We start from the raw sequence: 21,494 nt of genomic DNA on the forward strand, positions 1-21,494 counted from the left end.
CCCTCAGGAGTGACAGGGAAGACACTTTGGACATCCAGGAAAAGGAACTATATGGAGATTACATAAGTGGCACTACTAGGCCCCCCAAAAAACTATATGAAGGAAGCCAATAGAAAATTTGAGGACAGCAAAGCAAAAACATCTCAAATGGAAGCTGCCATGCTGTGAACAACAAAATAAAAGCACTAGATTCAATAAACTGATTTAAGGTTGTTTTAAGGAATGAAGAATTCTGTAAATTCTTTAAGGAAACAATACTAAAGACAAAGTACACCTCTGCAAATTATTTTAGTGGGGAAAAAAAAAAAAAAAAAGACAGGAGCCTATTAGCTTAAAGTACAAGATTTTCCAGTAATCTCCAAAACAAGAAAGAAGCACATTCCAAGGAGGAACCTGGCTGTTCTATTAAAATGTAACAGTACACTTTAGACAGGGATAAAAATCAGAAGCCAGGGGACAAAATCAGATATACTAACAAAGAAAAGCAATAGCAATAAGATATCATCTTAAATAATGTTAAAGGGCTAGTTCATTACTCAACAGAGAAAAATAATGACTGATGGATTATGCAGAAGAGTTTGACATTTGCAACTCTTTGTTTTGCACCAGTCTTCACTAAGTAGGTCATTCATGATTAGGTGGCTAACACAATTCACACAAATGGAAAAGGGAACGTCTTCATCCTCAAATAAGGAATGAACTACCTGGAAAGCATGAGAATGAGTCAGATGTTTTAAAATCTCAAAAATCTCTCACAAACTTCACTGTAGAGCTTCTAGAGAATTCCTTGAAACAGTCCCAGAACTGTGAAAACCTGTGGACAACTGATAAGAGACTGGAAAACGTGGAGCAGGACAAACACAGCATGCTAGGAAAAAAAGAAAGAAAAAAAAAAGGGAAAAAAAAGAGAAGCCACACATTCACACACACACAGAGCTTAGATTTCAAATCCTGAAAAAGATGGGAAATAACAGAACAAAGAACCCAGAAGATAACAAAGAAATTAGCACCACTCAGGATGGATCTCTCAGAAGAAATCGTGCCATATCAATCTAAATGCCTTCTCTGACAGGACTGAGGATAGAGAATAAGCAGTAGATATCACATACAGAATCATGAATAGCAGCATGTAGGTTGTGGGACATCTAACCCCACACTGTGACCAGAGGTCATCTAATCTTCAAAGCCAGTCCAGTTACAGCAGATTGCTCAGGGCCTTGTCTACTTGAGTTCTGAATACCTCCAAGAATGGAGCTTCCACAGCCTCTTCCAGTGCTTAACTGCTCTGTGACAGTATTTTCCTAATATCAAATCAGAATTTCCCATGTTCCAGCTTGTGTCCGTTGCCTCTCATGCTATCACTGCATGCCTCCAAGAAGAAGAAGTTCTATGTTATCTACAGAAGCTCTATCTTCTCTGCACCTTCCTATTAGCTAGCTGTGGACTGACATGAGATCTCCCCTGAGCCTTCTCTTCTTCAGTGTGAACAGATCCAGCTCTGCCAGCCTCTCCTGTGCTCCACCCTCTTAAACATCTTGGTAGGCCTCCACTGGACCTGCTTCAGTATGTCAGTGTCTTTCTTGACAGACAGAGTCTCACAAGTGCTGAACAGAGCGATATAATCACTTTCCTTCACCTGCTGGCTATGTTCTTTTTAACACAGACCAGGATGCTGCCAGCCACCTTTGCTGCCAGGGTGTACTGTTGGCTCATGTTCAGCTTGCTGCCTACCCAGAATCCCAGGTCCTTTTCAGCAGAGCTGCTCCCCAGCCAACTAGTTCCCAGCCTGTATATATATATATATATATATGTATATATATATATTTATACACACATATATATATGTATATATACCCTTCTTTCCCGGGTGCAGGACTCTGCATTTGCCCTTGAATTTCATAAGGGTTCCTGCTCGCACATTCCTCCAGCCTGTCTAGTGCCTGCTAAAGAGTAGCCCTGCCATCCACCCTATCTACCGGCCCCCTATTTGATGTCATATACAAACTTGAAAAGAGTGTACTACATTGTGTCCTCCAGGTCACTGATAAGGATATTAAACAAGAGAGGTTCCAGTATATTCCTGGTATTCCTGCAGTACTTCACTTACTACGGTATCCAGGCAGAATATGACCTATAAACCACTACACTCTGAGCCCAGTCATCCAATCACTTTTTACCCATCTGGTTGCCCACCCATCCAGACTGTCATGTCCTAACTTAGATACAAGAATATTGTGGGAGACATATTGTGTCAAAAGCCTTGCTAAAGTGGAGGTAAATTACATCCATTGCTCTCACCTCATCCATAAATGCAGTTATTATTTTCCCAGGGATCGAAGTGAGGCTGACTGGCTTACAGTTCCTCAGATTGTCTTTTTGGCCTTTTTTTTGAAGATGGGTGCAATTTTTCATTTCTACAGTCATTGGGGACCTTCCCCGATCTCCATGACTTTTTTAAGATGTTAGAGAAGAGCCTTGCAAAGGCACTGGCAAATTCTCTCAGTACTCTTGGAAACAGCCCATTGAGCTGGACCTCTATGGGTCAAGTCACTGTCTCTAAATCAGCCACTGCATTCAGCAATGGTTGCAAATTTTCCTTGTTTAGCCTGTTAGCATGAACACAGTAGTAGCTCTTCACGTTGCCCTTGATGTCCCTTTCAACTCAGCTCCATTTGATCTTTGCCTTTCCTAACACTATCCCTATATGCTAGGGTAATGTTTCTAATATCCTCCTTTGGAGCCCCTGCCCAACTCCACCTCCACCCGCTTTTTTGCACTGGACCTTGCTCATGTGTTACATGTTTAGCCAAGGCGGTCTCCTGATACATATACTTGTCTTCCTAAGTATCAGGATGGGCCCATCTTGTGCTTAGAGGATGCTATTCTTAAAGAACAGCCAGCTTTCCTGAGTTCTTTTGCCCTTCAGAGCTGCCTCCAATGGGATACCACCTACTGGATCCCTTAATAAGCCACAGTCTGCTCACCTTAAGACCAGGGTCTGCACTCACTTTCCTCACTCACCTCAGGATCTTGAACTCCTCTATTTCATAGCCAAGGTTAGCAAGGCTATTGATTATCACAAGCCCCACCACTTCTTCCACTTTAGTGAATAACAGATCCAGCTGTGCATCACCCCCAGCTGGTCCATCCATCACCAGTCTCAAGAAGTTATTCCTGACACTCTCCAAAAATGTCCCTGTTTACATTCCACCATGCTGTCCTTCCAGCAGATACAAGAGAGGTTAAAGTTCCCCATAAAAACCAGGACCTGTGATATAGTCTTCTTCAAGTTGTTTAAAGAAGACTTTGTCCGTTTCCTCATCCTGATCGGGTGGTCTGTAACAAATTTTCACAATGTCACCTTTGTCATTGGCCTCTCCTCTGATCCTGACCCACAAGCTCTCAATGAGACTGTTGTCCACCCCATAGAAGAGCTCCACACATACAAGCTGCTACTTCACATAGAGGGCAATCCTCCTACCCTCTTTTTGTCCTTCCTGTCTGTCTTTCCTGAAGAAGGGCAAACTTTCATCAATGGTTTGATAAATATAAAGAAAGGAAAGAGAAATAGGTGAAAAGAAAAGCAGAGTATAATAGAGATGTAGATGAGAAAAAAAGGGGAAGAATGAATAGTAAAGAAGTTTAAAATTACCAAGTTTAGTACAAAACACATATTTCAGATCTTGAGGACACAGATGGTAGGAACGTGAGGAAAGTAATGCAGTTGGAAGCTGCAGAACATTTTTAAAAAACAGTCAGGACTTGCCAAAAACACAGAGACAAAAGGATAGCAACTGCTTCATTGCCTGAAGATAAGGAACATTTAGAGACTCATCTCAAACATGAAAATACACGTACACATTTACACACAGAGCTGTGACTTTGAAGAAAAATCTATCCTTTCTTAAAACAGTTTCCATGTACTTAAAGACGAAGACAATGGAAGAGGTTCTGAGTTTAAAGTAGGGAAATGGGAATACAAGAAAATTGCTCCTGAGAGGATGCAACTGATGAGGACCTTTCTGCTGTTGTGGCTATAAAACAGACTATACTAAAGCTCAGAAGTAAAAGAGTAATAGGACAGATACGTCCAACACAAAGGGATACAGCAATACATGCATCTGATTTATGGATTACTCTCAGCATTGTTTTGCCCACAAACTCAGGCACGTCAACTTTGTACTTAAGGTAGGTAACAAGGGAAAATACCAGTTTAAATTATGTCTCTCAGCAATTTTGGTGTAATACAACTTGACTGCTACTGTTCACTCAGTCTAATCTCTCTTCTATAGGTCTCACCTAGCAACACAGTATAATCTGACCCAGAATATGGCTATATTTAATTTAGTCCTGATTATGAGGTAATCGATCCATATAACTAAAATCTACTACTCTAGGGATATCTGCTCCAGACAGGAAGAGGAGAAAAAGAAGAAGAGTCTTTTAAAGAAAGAAACAAAGACCTTTTCCTTCTTCACTAAAGCAGGAAATATACCAAGTAAGACTGAAGAATTGCAAACATATGTTTTCAAAATGAAATGTGACTTGCTAATTTAGACCTTGTCTAAATCAAGAAGACAAGTGGGATGGCTATATTCATGCCAATACACCGTAGCATCAAAAATGACAACAGGCTCCAATCTTGTTGAGCTGAGATGCAAAAAATTAAATGAAAAATTTAAAGAGAATAATAAATCTGGCAAAATGGAAAGATAAAGTATGTTCTAAAATGAAGCAAAAAACAAATAAAATATAAGGAAAATAAGAAAGTGCAACAAACAGTATCTTCTAACTGCATTCAAGTTAGAGAAATTGCAACTAGAATTTATTTTTCTATTGCATCTCTCACACAAGTACCAAACCAAAGCATGCCAGAACATGTAACAAACTACAGGTATTTATAAAGGTACTGAAATAGGTATAAAAGTCTGAGGGAAAAAAAATTAAAATAGAGAAACACTCATAGGCTGTGATCAAGGCAAGCATGTATGAAACTTGTTTAAAAAAAGTCTTGGCGATTTTGTGAAAGTAAAAAATTATTAAATTATCCAGCAATTCTTACATTTTGGGGAAGATGCAGAAAGACAGATGCAAGCAGCTAGAGTCTATTAATCTACCTTTTGCTAAAACAAAACATATATGCCTTTGACCTTGAGAAACAGGAGGTGAGGGGATGTTACAGGTAATCATCTAAAACTAGTCAGTTATTTGTGATGAGTGGCAGAAATGAAATGAAATGAAAATAGTGTCCTATCCCTCTTCTCTAGCCATTAGAAAGGACTGCCTTCCCAAACAAAAAACGACTGCATGCCTTAAGAAAAAACACGCTAAAGAAAATTTGAGCTCAGATAATTCCAAGACAAAGAGTCACCTTCTGAAATAACTGGGTTAAAAAAAACCTTACCCACCTTCTCCCTTTTTCCTTAAGCAAGGCTGAAATACTAAAAAAGAAAGGATAATAAAGCAAATGCAATGTTAGTCAATTTTTCTGCTAATCTTATTATCTCGTCCCATATTTATAATACAGGAGGAGGTAGAGTGAGAACAACAGAGGGAAAGAGAGAGAGAGACAGAGAACTAGCAGCAGGATGGATGGATCACTTCAGCTTGCTCTCCACTTCCCATCACCTGCATCCAACATCCTATGTGTAAGTCTTTGGCTAACTTTTAATTCAGAATTCTAAGGAATATTCTGTTGTCTATCTAATTCCAGTGCAGCCCTATGCTGGCGACACTGGAGCACTGCAGACCAGGTCTTATCACTTAATTATTACTACTTCACCAGGAACGAACAAATGAAACACTATACCTTGCGGTACTGCCACACATCCTTAATAGACACATAATTCGACACATGCCAATCCCTTGTGTCCATGTACGTTACTATTATGTTCCACATATTAGTTATACTCTCATACACAACACACTTCTCAGCACAGTATCTTTTAAAAGTGCATTTGTGCAAGTACTTTCCCACTGGTGGGGAGGAATTCTTTTCTCTTTTTAAAGCACTCATATTCTATCTAATGTAAATGGAATTGGTATTGAATGCACATATCCCTTTGGGGTGTGGGGGGGAGGGCAGTAAAAGCCATGCATAATAAGCATTACTGCAATTCATGCCGTACTTTGTAAAATTTGTATGGAGTGAAGGATAGAGGAACAAAGGCTTCACTAGTTTACATCATGAGAACGAACATGAGCACAGGGCCCATCTCACACCAGAAACACTTACACTAAAGGACACTGGAGAGACAGCCACAGCTCTTGGATTCACAGCATTCAACTGGCACAGCACCATTGCTGTGTCCCACTAGATGTTATAACTAAGTTGAGCCTTTCTACACAGCAGTGCAATTGCAATAGCTCTGTTAACGCCTCTGCAATGCTTGTTTGTAAAGGTGAAACTTAAGTATGACAAGAGACTGCAGCAAGGGCTTTAGAAATGACACAAGAACAAGAACTTCCACAGCATGGAAGCTGCATGGTGGAAAACACCAATTCACACTTCTGAACTACAGTGACCAAGACTGTGGAGATGCCAAAACAAGACACTTCATCAAAAATGTAAAACTCTCTATTTACACACATAGAAGTAGTAATACCAAGGAGGGCCTCTAAGCATTACTCAAACAAGGAAGCAAGAATTCCATTACTACATCGATCAGAGCAGCCAGACTGCAATGCATTTGCAATGATCCCTAGCAGACCACACTAGGGAGGCTGAGTTTAGTATTCCTGTAGGTAACACCAACAGCAATTATGAATTAAGAGCCTTTAGCCTCCACTGATGTGTGTTTGTTAATACACATGGCAGTGAAATGTGCAGCTATATCATCCATACAGCTGAGTTTGGTCAAAAGGTAGTAGCTTGCAGCTCAAGGACAGAGGGGCCAGTTGAGGGTAGTAACCTTTCCAAACTCTTCTGACTGGCAGAGCTCACGATGCAGAGCCTCAAAGTCTTACTGAAAAGAAAGCTTATGTGCTTTGGTATGTCTTCATCCATCTAGTCTGTAAGACACCTACATTAAAACTAACCTAGAAGGCTGTACAAATAAAGCACATTATAACAATGTTACACAATCCATGCTAACCAATAAAACCGAAGAAAACATGTCAGTTAAAAGGAGAAATGTGGCATAAAATGACCTTCAATTACTACACACACAGGGGTGCCAATTTAACAGCTTTTTTAGTACGCCTAGTCATACTTAGGTGCAGAAGACATATGTTACATTCAACCTACTTTAAATGTTCTCCAATGAGTGCTTTTGTCATAACCTTAAAACTATTTCAGAATAAAACTCAAACTTTTACATGAACATTAAAGTAAATAACAGAAAACTCAGTAGCTTTGAAATGATAGAGAATTGAAAAGGACAATTAGAAGTTTGCAGTATTGGCAGGAAAGGCAACCAAAGTAAGATAAGATAACCATTTAGCTATGATAGCACAGGAATTCCATGGAGAGAGATGCAAAACAAACTTGGGAGCAAATAATACACACAAGAATAACTTTTGCACAATTTGATGTCTTACAAAGAAAATGCTGGAAAAGTCCAATGGCAGTATCACCCTAAAGTACAGATGAAGTTGAAAGCAAACATGAAGGTGGTTATACTGCCAGAGGGAAAGAACTGTGAAAACAAAGCTTCACTTACTCCCTTTTAATGTAAATTTCATACAGAGTAAAATATACACTAAATAGTATTTATTTTATTCTTTTGTACACAAATAGTAAAATAAATACTAAGTGTCAGAATGGGAGATGACAGACCCTTCTCCTTGTCATGTACAAGTATAACAGTTTACATAATTCATTGCCTTCTCTCCATTGAACAAGTCAAACTGATATACCTAGGAATATGAGTAATTTGGGCATATCAAAACAAAGGTTATCCTTTGTTACTATTGTTGAAATGGTAGTAACTAGCTCATTCAAACTATACGAAAGCAAAGAGTTTTTGAAATGGAATTCTATAGATCGCTTCCTAAAAATTACTTCCAACTATTTTAAATACAACAGATAAAATCTCTAAATGACATAAATGTGTGCATTTTTAATGAAAGGTCAGTGGATATCTTTGCATGCAGATTTAATCAACATGGAAGTGTCATCATCAACCAAAACTGAGTAGGCCAAGACAGACACACAGAACCTAAACATACCGCATGTAGAGCTGACGTTAACATGACAAGATGCTATAAAGTTATATTATAACAACAATACTGATCCAAAAGATGGGTATTGTTTGGAGATTCACTGACTTAGAAGCAAAGAGATTAAGGTAGGTTTAGACCCTTTTAAGAGTCCTTTGATTTATAAATCATGTTTCTGCATCTAGTAGATTAGCTTATTATGAACCCTAATATTCACAGGCACCTCTGGAATATTACATGGCTTAAGTATTTTTTTTAAGAATGTTTAAGTTTAGAATTCTGTATTTAAATAACTCTCCTGATTATCTATAAACTGTAGGATGACTCAGGGAAGAAAAATAAGAGATTTCTAAAATTTGCTCTATCAAACAAATAAAGCTAAGACAGGATACAATTTTAGTTGGACATCATCTGTTGTTTTAAATGCTTCTATTTGTCAGATAAAATGGCATGGCAAATTGACACACAGGTCTCAAGAGGCCTTGGGATCCTTTGTGACTATATTTGCAGGAGAAAATTCCCATCCTAGGTAAAAAGGGCAGGGCAGCTGTAAACTGTACCACAAGAGAAAATACAGGAAGGAAAGTTAAATTCTGAAACATCAGAAAGTAGTTAAGCATTTGTAGAGTCTGGAAAGCTGCATTTTTTAAAAGCCATCAGGAAAGAACATTTTGTTTAGGTCTCTAAGGATGAAGGAAATCACCTGAGCTTTCTGTTACAATGCAGATGAGGCAGTATTCCTCTTGGAGAAGTTTTACTAAACAGGCATATTTCCCCTCCTTTTCCCTTTTTGCCTAGTTTTAATAGCAGGAATTTGACTGCCCCAATAGCAGCAACAAGGAAAGCTGGTGCAAAGAAGGTATTGTAAGCTACCATTCTTTTTCAGCAACCTGTCATACAGAACTGTTAACCCATCCTTGCACAACTCACATTGCTTAATTAGCATTCAGCTTAAAGAGATTCCAATGCACTATGACAATCTAGATACAGAGAGAAACTTCCTGCTTTGGAGATGAGTATTTGCATGGTTAGTAAGGTTTCTCTTATACATAATCATCAGCTTGATGTATCAATATGAAAAGCAGGTTTCTTTGATCAAAATCCATTGTTCTTCAGCTACGGATGTTCTGATTAGAGCTGACAGAAAAAAAATTCTTTGCTGGGATTTGTGATAATTGAAATCTTTTGTGCAGAGACTTTGCTTTCCATACAGTTCCTGATACCTACATGCTTTGTTTATTGTCAGCCAGGTCATCTAGCTCTCCTGGGGAATCTCCTAACAGGCTTGCACAGCAGCAGAGCATTAAGGTTTTTGAGCCTTTAAGTTCATTAGGTTGAGAAAGAGCTGAAAATCAGGATGTCCGGATTCTAGACAGGAGGTTCCCAGCTTCCAACCATCCAAAATTCTGGAGCAGCCTGCTGAACAGGAAAATCTGGGTCCTGGTTTCTATTCTGTGAACAACGTCCACACATTATTTCAGTCTGAACACTAATGAAAGTAAATAAAATCCCTGAGGAAACAACTATCTTTGACTGCTAGCTTGCCTCAATTTGTTTTACAGGCATTCTGAGTACACGGAACTACACACAGGCCTCACTGCTACTGAAATAAATATGAAAGCCGAAATCAGTTTCAACGGCGAATAGCTGATGATATAATTTATCTTTTCCTAAGGAAAAAATGGGGCAATAATCCTAGAGTTCTGCTCCAGCAAAAATCTAGTTGGAATAGGAAAAAGGATATCACCAACATCAGCAGAGGAAATCCCAACTTTTTGCATCCTGGGACATCTTTCCTAAGATCCTTTGTTCTGCGTACCCATAAGGGGCTCTCATGACTCCCTGATAGCAACAGCAAAATTTAAAAACAAACGAAAAAACAGAAAACACTTCCTGTGAAGCTCCTGACTTGGTCCTGAACTTTTTCTGATCATATTAGAGCAACCAGGGTTAAGTGAGACATTGATTATTTATATTTAACACAAACAAAATAAAAAAAGAAAATCTCAACTCCCTTAACTAATGGTTTCTAAAAATGCTTATTCAAAATGATATATGCATGACAAGTTTCAGCTCAGTATGATTTAAGGAGGAGGAGTTATACAACCCAGAAAAATGGTGTTTATGACAGAAATGACAAAAGATCATTCATCATAGGGTTTTTCTGTGTGCAGCAGTAATAAAGCCTAAATAAGACTGCACTTCATTAGTAATTTATTTCACAGATCACTATATATACAGACAAACAGCATAACTCTGTTACATTTTTATAGTGCCATTCATTACTGTACTTCACACACTATATCCATATGACAATACAGAAATGCAGCTTTCTCTGGGGAAGATGGCAGCAGCCAACTGCATAGCAGCACACAGAGAAGAAACACTTCAGAGCCGAAACAGTAGAAGGAGGAATTTTCAGATGAAACAAGGAAGATACTAAATAAAGAAACAAAACAGAACCTTCAGAGATGGGCAGCTAAGTCAAAGAATACCCCAGGTTTGCTTGCCTGATGCCTCACTTGGTTCAAATAAAAATAGACAAAGAAACCCCTGCCTAGTCCAGGAAGAGTGGCTAACATCAGGGACTCTCACAAGAACTTCCTGGCTGGAATTCTCTCTTCCTCACTTGGTTCTTGAGCACTGTGATGGTTCACACACTTACTGCACACTTACTGCAGGAGGGAAAAGCCCATGAGGTCATTTGCTTTTACCAGTTCGTATCTGGGATGCTGCTCTTTAGACACAGCAAGCAACATATTCTCAGATGTCAAAAAACAGATGCAGTTCTTCTTCTATTATGACCTCTGCAAAGTGAGAGTTAGGGGCTGCTCACTGCTATTTTACTCAGCACTAGAAAAGTATCCCCAAACTATCACATATAGAAGACTAACACTTCCATTAATCCTCCAGAGATATACGGAGACTCCTGCTTTACAAATGCAAGGAAAAACATGGTAAGGTATACAAACCCATAGAAAACTTTAAGAAGAATACTGATAGAAGGATGCCTGAAAATGCCTTGTGACAACCACTTTTCTGTGACTAGTTCTCTTGGGCAATAATAGTGTTCAATTATGTAGTGTTGCACTGTTGAAATAACACTTGAGATGTATGTATTATGTGAACATTTTCTGATATAATAATTAGAAAGAAATGTGCTGCTTTTAACTAGTGAGTTATGATTAAATTCTACAAAGACGGGTTGATTTTCTTGCCAAGAACTCTGCTTTAAGACCCCTAATACAAGGAGAAATGGCTTGTCAGTTCCAGAGACTCTATTGTTCTGTAATCTTTAAAGTAAGAAACTTATAAATAAGGCCACTACATTTACAATGTAAAGCATGAACACTGGAACCTAAGATGGTTGGAGAGAAAATATGATTTTACCTATCAGACATTTTTATCTATTCTGGTACATTAATTAGAAATAGAGGGAAACTTCAAAACTATCAGCAAAATGTTAGTGTGCACTAGTTTTAAAATCTGTTTTATGGCTAGCAAAAAAGGTTCTCTTAAAATATGCTAATACTGATTTTGAGTGCATTCTAGGTGCTTGAGAACAAAGAATTTTATATAGTTCTCCTATAGCTCTGTTTTTTAATGTTCGCCTTCAAATATTCCACTACCAAAGTGCATAATTTCAGTCCATAAAATAAAGTATCTAATTTGGTAAGACACTGAATAAATGTATATCAATGCAATTTTTTTTTCTCTTTTTGTCTCATATTGCACTGCTTTCTCCTGATTTTTGTGGTAGACTAACTACTGAGTGAGAGCTTAAGAAATAAGGCCATGGCATTCGACAGACTGATTTAAGATACAGCCATTTAAGAGACCTGCACCTTCTAGATAACACACAGAAAGAGGGATACTGGCCATCTGCATAAAATCCAATGCCTTAATTGGGCAAGGTGCTTAAGAATGTGTCTGAATTAAGCACATGAGTAGTCCCCACTGAAATCAATTAAATTATTTACATCCTGAAGTCAGACAGGGGTGTAAATGAAAGTGTTTTGGACCCTCTTTGCTATTTTAACTGCTAGACATGACAGAGAGACTTTTCTTGCTCTAAGGAGCATGCAAACTAAACAATAAATGCAGAAAGGACTAAACATTATTGGAAACAGTATAAAATTGAACCTTTATTTCTGCCTTGCCACTCCCAAAATCATTTTCCTCAACTGAGCTGATTAATAAGCAATACAAGTCTACATTTATGAGCTTTGTACAAGAAGTTCCTTACAAAAGGTATGAGTGAATGGACTCAGTGCACCTGATCTGAGCAGATGCATAGGTAGGTGTGCATAAAAGGGGAGGAGGAGAAAAAGCCAAAAGAACATTACTGGTGGAGTGCCCAGGAAGATAACAGATGAAAGGAGACTCTATGTAAGTAAAGCTTGAAGATGAGAATTTTGAAGTTTATCTTTAATGCTGTAGGTAGAAAAGCTGATTAAGAGATTCAGCAAGTTAGGACAACCTGCTGGCCAGCTGCCATTATGCGTAGCTGTACAGCTTTCAGAAAGAAAGGAGAAGAAACAAAGGCCACAAGGAAGCAGGAGCTGGTCAGGGCAGAGGCAAATTTTACAGCCATTCTACCTCTGATACCTTTACTTAAGAAACCATGGATGTTTTCTTCCTACTTTTTTTCTAGAAAAAATGCAATTCGAAGAAGTCAGCCTATGTAAACACACTGTTAAAAAGTCTCATTAAGTATGTAAATAAATATAGCATGTTTCTACTCACCTGCCTGTCTACTTCTGGAAGCAAAAGCAGGAGGTATTGTTGAAAATGCTGAGGTAAAGAAGCAAAGGTGTGTTTATTTATTAAAGCCCTCAGATTAGTGTTCACTAGAATAGATCCTGGTGTTTCTATGTCAATATCCTCAGCTTTGGTCCATTTCAAATGTCCTGGAGTAAAGAAACAAAAAGTGACTTTAAACATATATAAAGGAAAAGAATAGGAACAGTAATTATTTTTAAACATTCAGTATTTTTTGTATAATACAATAAGCTGCAGAGAAACAGTACTCTGAGAATGGGAACACAGCCTTTTCTAGGATTCTAACAGCTTCTTTTATACTCTCTGTATTTGAGCTTTTGAGCTTTTACAGGATCCATGTTCCAGTCAATGTCGTAACTGACATATTCTTACCTCCAGCTCAAGAGATTTTCTCAGCTTAGCAGCAGAAGAAAATCTTTCTGTCATTTCATCAACATAATTGTAAGCATCTGTTTCTAAGCAAAAGGCTGCTTGATGAGGCTGGTGGGAATGAATCATTACACAGAACTTCTCTTTTGTGTTCTGCATCTGCAGTGCACTATGGCCTACCTAACTTGTTACATAGCACCTGCTAAAAACTACCTGTTTGAATAAACAGTGATCACAGAGATGAGAATATTTAATGTATTAATTTGTTTGAAAACATGTATTTTTCTGAATTTGCATAAAAACCTATGATCTAAAATGATCAACACATAGAAAACAGCAGCAAGAATTATCAGAGGTCTAGAAAACATTGCCTGTGAGGAAAAATTATAAAACTGGAGATGCTTAAGATAAAGACGACTCAGCAGGGGAAAGGGAAAATACACAAAAGGTTGATGCACAGTGGCAAAGAACAGTGTGTTCTGACTGTCCATAGTGGATCGGAAAAGGTAATGAGTTTAAACTCTTAAACAGTAAGAAGTATTTGTGTTAGATACTGGAAAAAGAAAGCTTTCAACTACCTAGGATAAGGAAACACTGGATTAGATTCCCTAGGCAGGCATTAGTCTCCATCACTGGTAATCTTTAAGAATAGGTTAGACAAATATCTGTCAGGAATGACAGATGTATAATTGATCTTGCCTTAGGACTGATGAACAGTCTAGATGACCACTGGAGGTCCCTTCTGGCCCCATTTTTTATTATTTCTATGATAATTTTTAAAAGATACTTTTAAAAGCCCCTTAAAAAGCAATTAACTTCTGCTGCCTGCTCCAGGGTATATACATACTGTTACAATCCTTTGTTTCTTCCAGTCTTAACAAATTGTAACACCGCATCCACAATCTGAAAATGGAACAAGTCAGGGTTGTAGGTGGCCGGGAGAACCTGAAAAGTTCTAACCTCTCCAGGTTTTGGTCTGGAATTTGGTCACAAATTCCTGCAGAATCTCTAACAAAGCAATTGGAAAAAATATTCTGCTGCTATGAACAATGACAATATTTGGCATTCACACAGGACCTTTCAGCAAGGTACAAACTGATTCAAGAAGAATAGATATATTTTACAAATAGAGGAGTCTGGGTATACTGATAATAAGGGACACCTCAAATGCTACAAAACACTTAACAGTTAACACTAATGAAAATAATGCAATTAGGCTTTAGATTTCTTAGAAGGCTACAGCGGGGCCTTCCCTGAAAGGTTATGACATCATCCACAAAACATACAAATGAAAGAAACTGCAGCAGATTTGTAAATTTTGCAAGCTCCCCCTCAGTCACAGCTTCCTACAAACACTCCTGCAATCTTCTGCTACTTTTAGCAGACAGCACTAACTGAATAAGACAAGGATTACTTTGCATTCAGCAGAAGATAACCTTTTCCAACACATATTTCCAACGTACTATATTTCAATACAGCAAAGACTCCATTACAAACAAATGAATGCCCTGCTATAAAGGACAATTGTGTGCAAGAAGTGCTCATTTTAATGAGTACATCACAATAAACTGTTCTCACCATCTGTTCCACCCACTAAATATAAATGCAAAAAGAACACAATCCCCAAGTGTAACACAAGTAGTATGATGTATCTAATTTTAATGCATATATATATGTTCCTTTCTTTAACCAATACAGAATACACATCTCCATTATCTAGGTGACTCTAAATTTGAGTGACATTTTTTTACCCAACTAATACATCACACTCTATGGAAAAAAATACATTTTGCATATAACATCCAGACGTTCCACATTAAACAAAATGTATGACTGCAAAGTCAGTAATGTCTTTCAGTGGGAGGTATCTTGATAATGTGAAGGGTCCAAGACAATACCAGAAGCTCATGCCTAATTCCATGAGCCTAGTTTACACATTTGCTGATTTATTTGACTTCCTACCAGTATTCCAGGCTACTACAGAGATTATATCAATTTGTGGAGGAAATTGCTTGAGAAGTGATGTATATTATTCCTAGGATGATAGGCCAGTAGCTCACTGAGGATGCATATAATAGCCATACTTTAAAAAAACAAAATCTCTTCAGAATGACAGCAAATTCTCTCTCCTGCACCCTTTCGAAGGCATACATTAGTTGCTGCTTTAGGACCTTTGCTGCAGGTCTCAATTTGGTAATCATAGTTAGGGAAGTGTTTGGGAATAGCATGGAGAGTAGCTATTTGGTGGAATCTGACAGAGAAGGCAACTACCGCATGGCTACTCCTAACTCCGAGGGACTGAAGCTGATGACAGAGCATACACCAATGTTTGTCATATTGTTTTTCTACACAAAAAAATATTTTGAATTCTTATATAGCTGCTATCATAGTTCAGGGATGGGGGGACCACTGACCAGGTCAGAAATGAGAGATGAAAGATGAGAGAGAAACTCAAACCTACAGACTTGGAAAGATTACTCTCCAACATACAGAATTAACTATGAAATAGGTGGAAGCACCATAGTTCTACATCAAAGTATGAAAATCAAAATAGGAAATGGATAGAAATCATATAGTCAAATGAATTTTTTAAGTAAAAGGGGAAAAAAATCATTTCATTGGAGCTCAGAACATCTACCACCTAGAATATGCAGTGAATATTGGGCAGACCTGCAGAGTTTCAGACAATTAAACAATGGCTGGAACTGAATTAGGGACTATGTAGGACCCTGGACCAATTCTCAAAGATGCTCAGCAACTGTTCTGTTAGTATCCCAGGAAGAACTATGTCATAAAGCAAGCATTTCAGCAGGTACATGAACAGAGACATTTAAACCTTAAGCAAGTCTCTGGCCTTCCAAGTCCTGATGGTGCCCCAGAAGGCTGGGGGATTATATTTACTGAAATCCACAAAAAGTCTAATGCATCTGCTCTCCATATGGTATCAGAGGCCAAAAGTTGATGAGATATTGGGACATGAGGAGGAATGGATACATCAAACTATGTATCCCAATCAAATCAAGAGAAAAGTTACGGGAAATCATCTAGAATTGGACATTGCATGACAAAATTTGTAATACTGAAAGAATATTTTCAGGTTTGGATAATGCCATTTGATTAACACAGAGTACTAGCTATCTCTAGGAGACTGATGGATAATCTGCAGAAAGATTACATATGAAACCAAAGTATAATTCCATGGGAGGCTGGAAAATAATAAAGCTTGAATGAAACAGTTCACCAAGAACTGGTTATAGCAGATTTAACAAACAAGCTATGATATTTAGCAAATAAAGTATCTTCAATTTATTTTACAGAATTGTTATGTAAAAAATATGACAAGTTCGGGTCACTACTAAGGAGAAAAAAAACTTATCACCATAGAGAAAGACATGAAATAATTTTTATGGTTATCCAGTCACTCCAAAAAGATTATTTGCTAACTTTTCCAACTTGGCCACATTGTGAAGTATTTCTCTAAATGATTCAGCAGTCTGCTGAATGCAAAAAATTCTCTGTAAAGATAAAGAAGCAGTTATATAATTATTCTGCTTTGCTTAGCTGAGACAAGAGTCTGAGTGAACACTACATTTTCTATTCCTGAGGGAACATTTCCAATTATATTCCATGCAGAGCAGAGCAGGAAAATCGGCATATCACACAGAGCTATTAAGAATTTACTCTTATCATCTCTTCAGAGAAAATTCCTTATTAATTACAGATCATCATCCATGAATCTTGCTGAAAAATGTGGAAAATAAAAAATAGAAATTTTATCTAACATCTCCAGAGATATAGCTTCAAAGTAATTAAGGATACAACTGAAGAAACAAACCAAACAACCAAACAAAATCAACAGAAATGATAATGTCAATACTCAGTATGACACGGAATAATGCAAACGAAGAAAAGAGGGTCATTTTCTGATAAGACACATATGTAAGAAAATAAGTTATCCTCTTTGGGAGTAAAATTATATGTAACAGGAAGAAAGAATATTTGCTAGTTTAAAAAAAATAGCATAATGCAGCAATCAGAAGCTAACCGCTAAATGACCACTCTGGCTGCAGTTACTTAGGTCTGTTAAACTTTAAAAAGCAATGACAGAAAAGCATTCTGGGAAAGTTAGCCCTGTGGATTTTGCAGGAAGACAGAAAGATGCTTTCTGGAGAAAAAGTCAGCTCCTGAGTTCAAGAAGGCCACAGATAAGTCAGCAAAATAAAACTTCTAAAGAGGACATAGAGTTTATAAAAATATCAATATTACAATAACAAATAAGATAGTTATTTTAGCTTTACTCACCTAAACCAGATTTTTTTAACCTCTTTAAGTGCTGGCTTGTTTGTTTTCCAGTTGGAGACTTTTGCCCATTTTTCATCTCTTTATCAGAACCGTCTGCTTCACCATTTTTAGATTCAGACCCTGAGGAAAAAATAAAATCCAAAACGTGAAACTGATGCACTTCCTACCCCTCCCCCTTGACTGTAAACAAAATAAGAGGATTAATACAAAAAATTGACATCTACTGGCTGAAAAGTCACGATTTTCTAGTTACAATTTGATCCCTCATCACCAGAGGAAATGGTAGTAAAAGCTCAATAAATCAATTAGGTGGTGAAAACTAAAGTTTACTGAACACTGCAGTCAATAAAAATGTTCACTGATCTAATAAAAAATAATGTTTTCCTACAATGGTCAAGACATATCTTTAAAAATAATTTAAACACGAAGTTACGGGGCACTGAAGCAATCTAAAGGAGAAGAAAGAACGTTTATTTGTGAAATAACTTTCATAAAAGAGAGATGCCTGGAAACCCAAATGTCAATCTGTGTTAAACACAGATGCAGGAATCCCTTAAAACAAAGCAACTTAACAACCAGAACTAAAGGTCAGGGTTATGCTGTGGTGGTAAGAATAGTACCAGAACACGAAAAGCTAACAAAAGAATCCCAGTTTTACAATGCAGAATTGAGACACAAATTCACGCTCACAGAAAAGCTTGCCTTTTTTTTCTCTCCCCTTTTTCTGGCATTGAATACCAGCATGTGGTCCTCCATTAGAGTTCCAGAGCCCAGCAAAATGTTGCTTTGCATTCCTTTAAAGCTGCTGTTATTATCAATTGTCATTTCATTATGCGTCCTCAGTTCTTTATTAAAATTAAAGAAAAATCTCCATCCTTGAGTCACCAGATTTGATAAGCAAATACAGACATTAAACAAAGCCACCACGGAATTATTATTTTCAGCAGTTCCAAATTCTGTCTGCTGCATATCTGATTCACAGGAAGGCTCTGTGACTAGAACTGATCTTTCAAACGGTCCTTTAGCTGTTTACCTGAAGGTGAATCCGACTGCTCATCAGACACCTTTAATGGTGTCAAAACAACACGAGGAACAGTCTTGTTTACCATCATTGAGACTCCATTTCTTCTTTTCTGCTGTTGTCTTAAAGCCTACAAAAATGATAACAAAACATAAAAATGTAACAAAAAATACTGCTTAAAAATGAATTGCATGAGACATTTCTCTACCATTAAACTGAATCTCTTAAAATAAGTATAATTTACATAGTTACTGATTTGCCAGACTTCACACTTGTCCCCTTTATGTCATTTTCCTTTAAGACATAAAATCAGGCTTTTGGTTATAAAGAGAAAGAAGATGCACCTTAGATCATTTTCCAATACAGTCTTGACAACAAAGAAGCATATAACTGTTTGCTCTACCTTAGCAGCAAAACATGATAACCCATGGAATTTGCAACTAAGACTTCCAAGTAAAAAAAAATGTAAAATAAATGTTTCAAAAGCAGAATAAAAATATATGTCTGCATATCTCTTGCAGGTGCATCCTCTCCAGTATACTGCTCAGTCAATCAAGTTAACACAGAGTGTCATCAGTATGTACAGCATGTAAGGACTACAGTATTGATGCACTCACTCAGCCGTGAGTAGTGCTGCACAAAATCACTGAACATGGCAGGAATCATTTATTTTTGTGAAGGGAATCAGTCCTAATCTTGGAAACCTTGCAGCACTTGGCTTCTGTCTGCTTGACTTTGGGTATTAACCTTCAGAACACAAACATGATGGTGTTCTGGCAAATCTGGGGAAAAATGATACAAAAATAAATCTCTACAAATGGGAATGCTTTGTGTTTCATAAACAGATTGAATACAGGGCTGATAATGTAATACAAAATATTTAAAGCTTAGAAATAGCAAATACCTGGCAGACTGCTCTATATGGAAAATGATACCTGATTCAAAAATCTTAAAATATACAAATATGAATACTTGCCAATTAATAAATTTGCAAGCATTAAAACTCTGGAACAAATCAGAATGGGTTGGGCTTAACACTGATCTCTCATATCATCCTGTCTCTTTTTCTCTAATCTTACTGTGCACTCTCTTTTTATAGCTATGATTTGTGTTATGGTCTTCGGGGGGATTTATTAAAGTGGTACTATACCAATAAGAAACATATTTGATATGAATTATCCTTGTAGTTTTATGAGCATGAATGACTGATGACTTATAAGTTTTAGTCTGTAACTTCAATTAATCTGTAACATCTTTCCAAAATGTTCACATAGCTAAGTCAAAAAAAAAAACCTCTGGAAAAATAAATCGATATCCCTCTATTCTTCTAAACAACACACTTTACAATATAAAATACACCAAGCCAAACAAAAGCTATTTCATCGATTAACCCCTTTTATAGTACACTTCTTAAAAGACACATAAGCACTGTGCAATAAAAAGCAAATTACAACACTTGAAATCAAACAAAGAGAAGAAGCTGGTCAGATCTGCAGGTAACCAAAGCAGCAAGCACAAATCAGTGAAGAACAACCTGTATTTCAGACATTTTTGAGACAAAAATTTCATATTGCTTTTGGGCAAGGAGAGTCAGACTTGTGGGCACAAAATTCTAAAACATTAAAATTTCCCCAACAGTACCCAAAATTACCAAAAATGTCGCTCAGTGCACAGTCCTGCCAAGCTAAGTGTCAAACCAGGTGACCCTTATTCAATAGTAATGCGACTTAGTAACAAATAGCCCATTAAAAATTAACTGAAAAGAGAGCCAAGTTGTGTGGTATCAGTATAGCCATGTAACCACAACCCAATCTTTGCGCTATTGTGCTGCACAGCCTGATTTGCATGGTGAACAGCAAAGAGGCAAAACACAAATCTCCGGTGTTATCCTCCCCAGACAAATGAGTAAGTGCCCAAATGATGCCCCATGTTCTTCTCGTCTCAAATTTGACCCTTTTTAGAAAGTTGCCTTTCGAGACCACTCCCACCCCTACCAGAGGACACAACTTCGTTGCCAGCATCTTACGGAAATACCATCTTTATGACTTTTACAGCCCCTATAACAAAGGTGGGTTCTTTGTAAAGCCTCACAGTTGATTATCAGTGCTTCAGACTCGGCTGCCACGAATGCGAGTCAGAACTGGCACACCCTCCACCGACAGCACGTAGCCAGCGTTTGTGCATCTCAGGTGTGCGCTCTTCACACACTCCCTGCTGGAGCGAGGGCAGCGATGCCAGTCGTCGTCGGGCAAACCACTTACCTTTTTCCGAGTTGCAGGAGGGCCACTTGTGGTGGACCTGAAGTACACGGGCATAACAGATCTGGCACTTCCAGGAAGCCCAGGGCACGCCATGCCCACGGAGCAGTAACGCAAGGTAGCATGGCTTTCCTGGACATGAGTGCTCATCCCACCTCTGCCACAACAAACGCTCAGAGCCACAAATCAGGGAACACCGCCAGGAGCCAGCAAACGCTGCTACCAGAACGATTTACTTGGCGGCACAGCCCACCCCGAGCTAGACGGGTGCAGCGACACAGTAAGCACCTCAACATGCGAGAGTCAGCCTTAGAGAGGACATTCCCCTTGGACACACTTTTGCTTTGGAGGTTTCTTTCTTTTTCCTAACATTCATTATTTCACTGCTGGTCCCTCTGCCCATCTCGGCTTTTGCAACAACGCAAGGAGCAGATCACCATGCGGGCCCCATGGTTCGGTGCAAAATTCAGTGTGTACAGCATGACTCCGACTGACAGGAAAGATGCACACATGTGGAGAGCATAAAGACAGGCTGTAGGACAAACATCTTTTAAAACGATGTGGACACTGAAAACTATGTCAAAGTTTTAACACTAAGTGCC

At 38.0% G+C, this 21,494-nt stretch overlaps 1 protein-coding gene and 1 long non-coding RNA gene across 8 annotated transcripts in view; one reads left to right on the forward strand and one right to left on the reverse strand.

The window, feature by feature from the left end:
- Positions 1-21,494, reverse strand: part of ASXL3 (ASXL transcriptional regulator 3) — a 128,678-nt gene that overhangs the window by 33,429 nt on the left and 73,755 nt on the right. For all 6 annotated transcript variants that reach the window (XM_064507593.1, XM_064507595.1, XM_064507596.1 and 3 more), the window contains 3 exons: positions 18,647-18,764; positions 17,614-17,733; positions 12,907-13,070 (listed from right to left, as the gene is read on the reverse strand). In XM_064507593.1, the coding sequence (XP_064363663.1) occupies positions 12,907-13,070; positions 17,614-17,733; positions 18,647-18,764 (402 nt within the window). The remainder of the gene's footprint in view (positions 1-12,906; positions 13,071-17,613; positions 17,734-18,646; positions 18,765-21,494) is intronic.
- On the forward strand, positions 3,958-19,853 carry LOC135327614 (uncharacterized). Of its 2 annotated transcripts, none has more exons than XR_010387980.1 (3): positions 3,958-4,188; positions 5,528-5,648; positions 19,156-19,853. It is a non-coding gene; the product is annotated as an uncharacterized LOC135327614 (long non-coding RNA). The 2 variants fall into 2 exon arrangements; XR_010387981.1 differs by lacking the exon at positions 19,156-19,853 and adding an exon at positions 9,407-10,057.

This window comes from Dromaius novaehollandiae, chromosome 2 (assembly GCF_036370855.1).
Source record: "Dromaius novaehollandiae isolate bDroNov1 chromosome 2, bDroNov1.hap1, whole genome shotgun sequence".
In the NCBI taxonomy this organism is placed as follows: Eukaryota; Metazoa; Chordata; class Aves; order Casuariiformes; family Dromaiidae; genus Dromaius; species Dromaius novaehollandiae.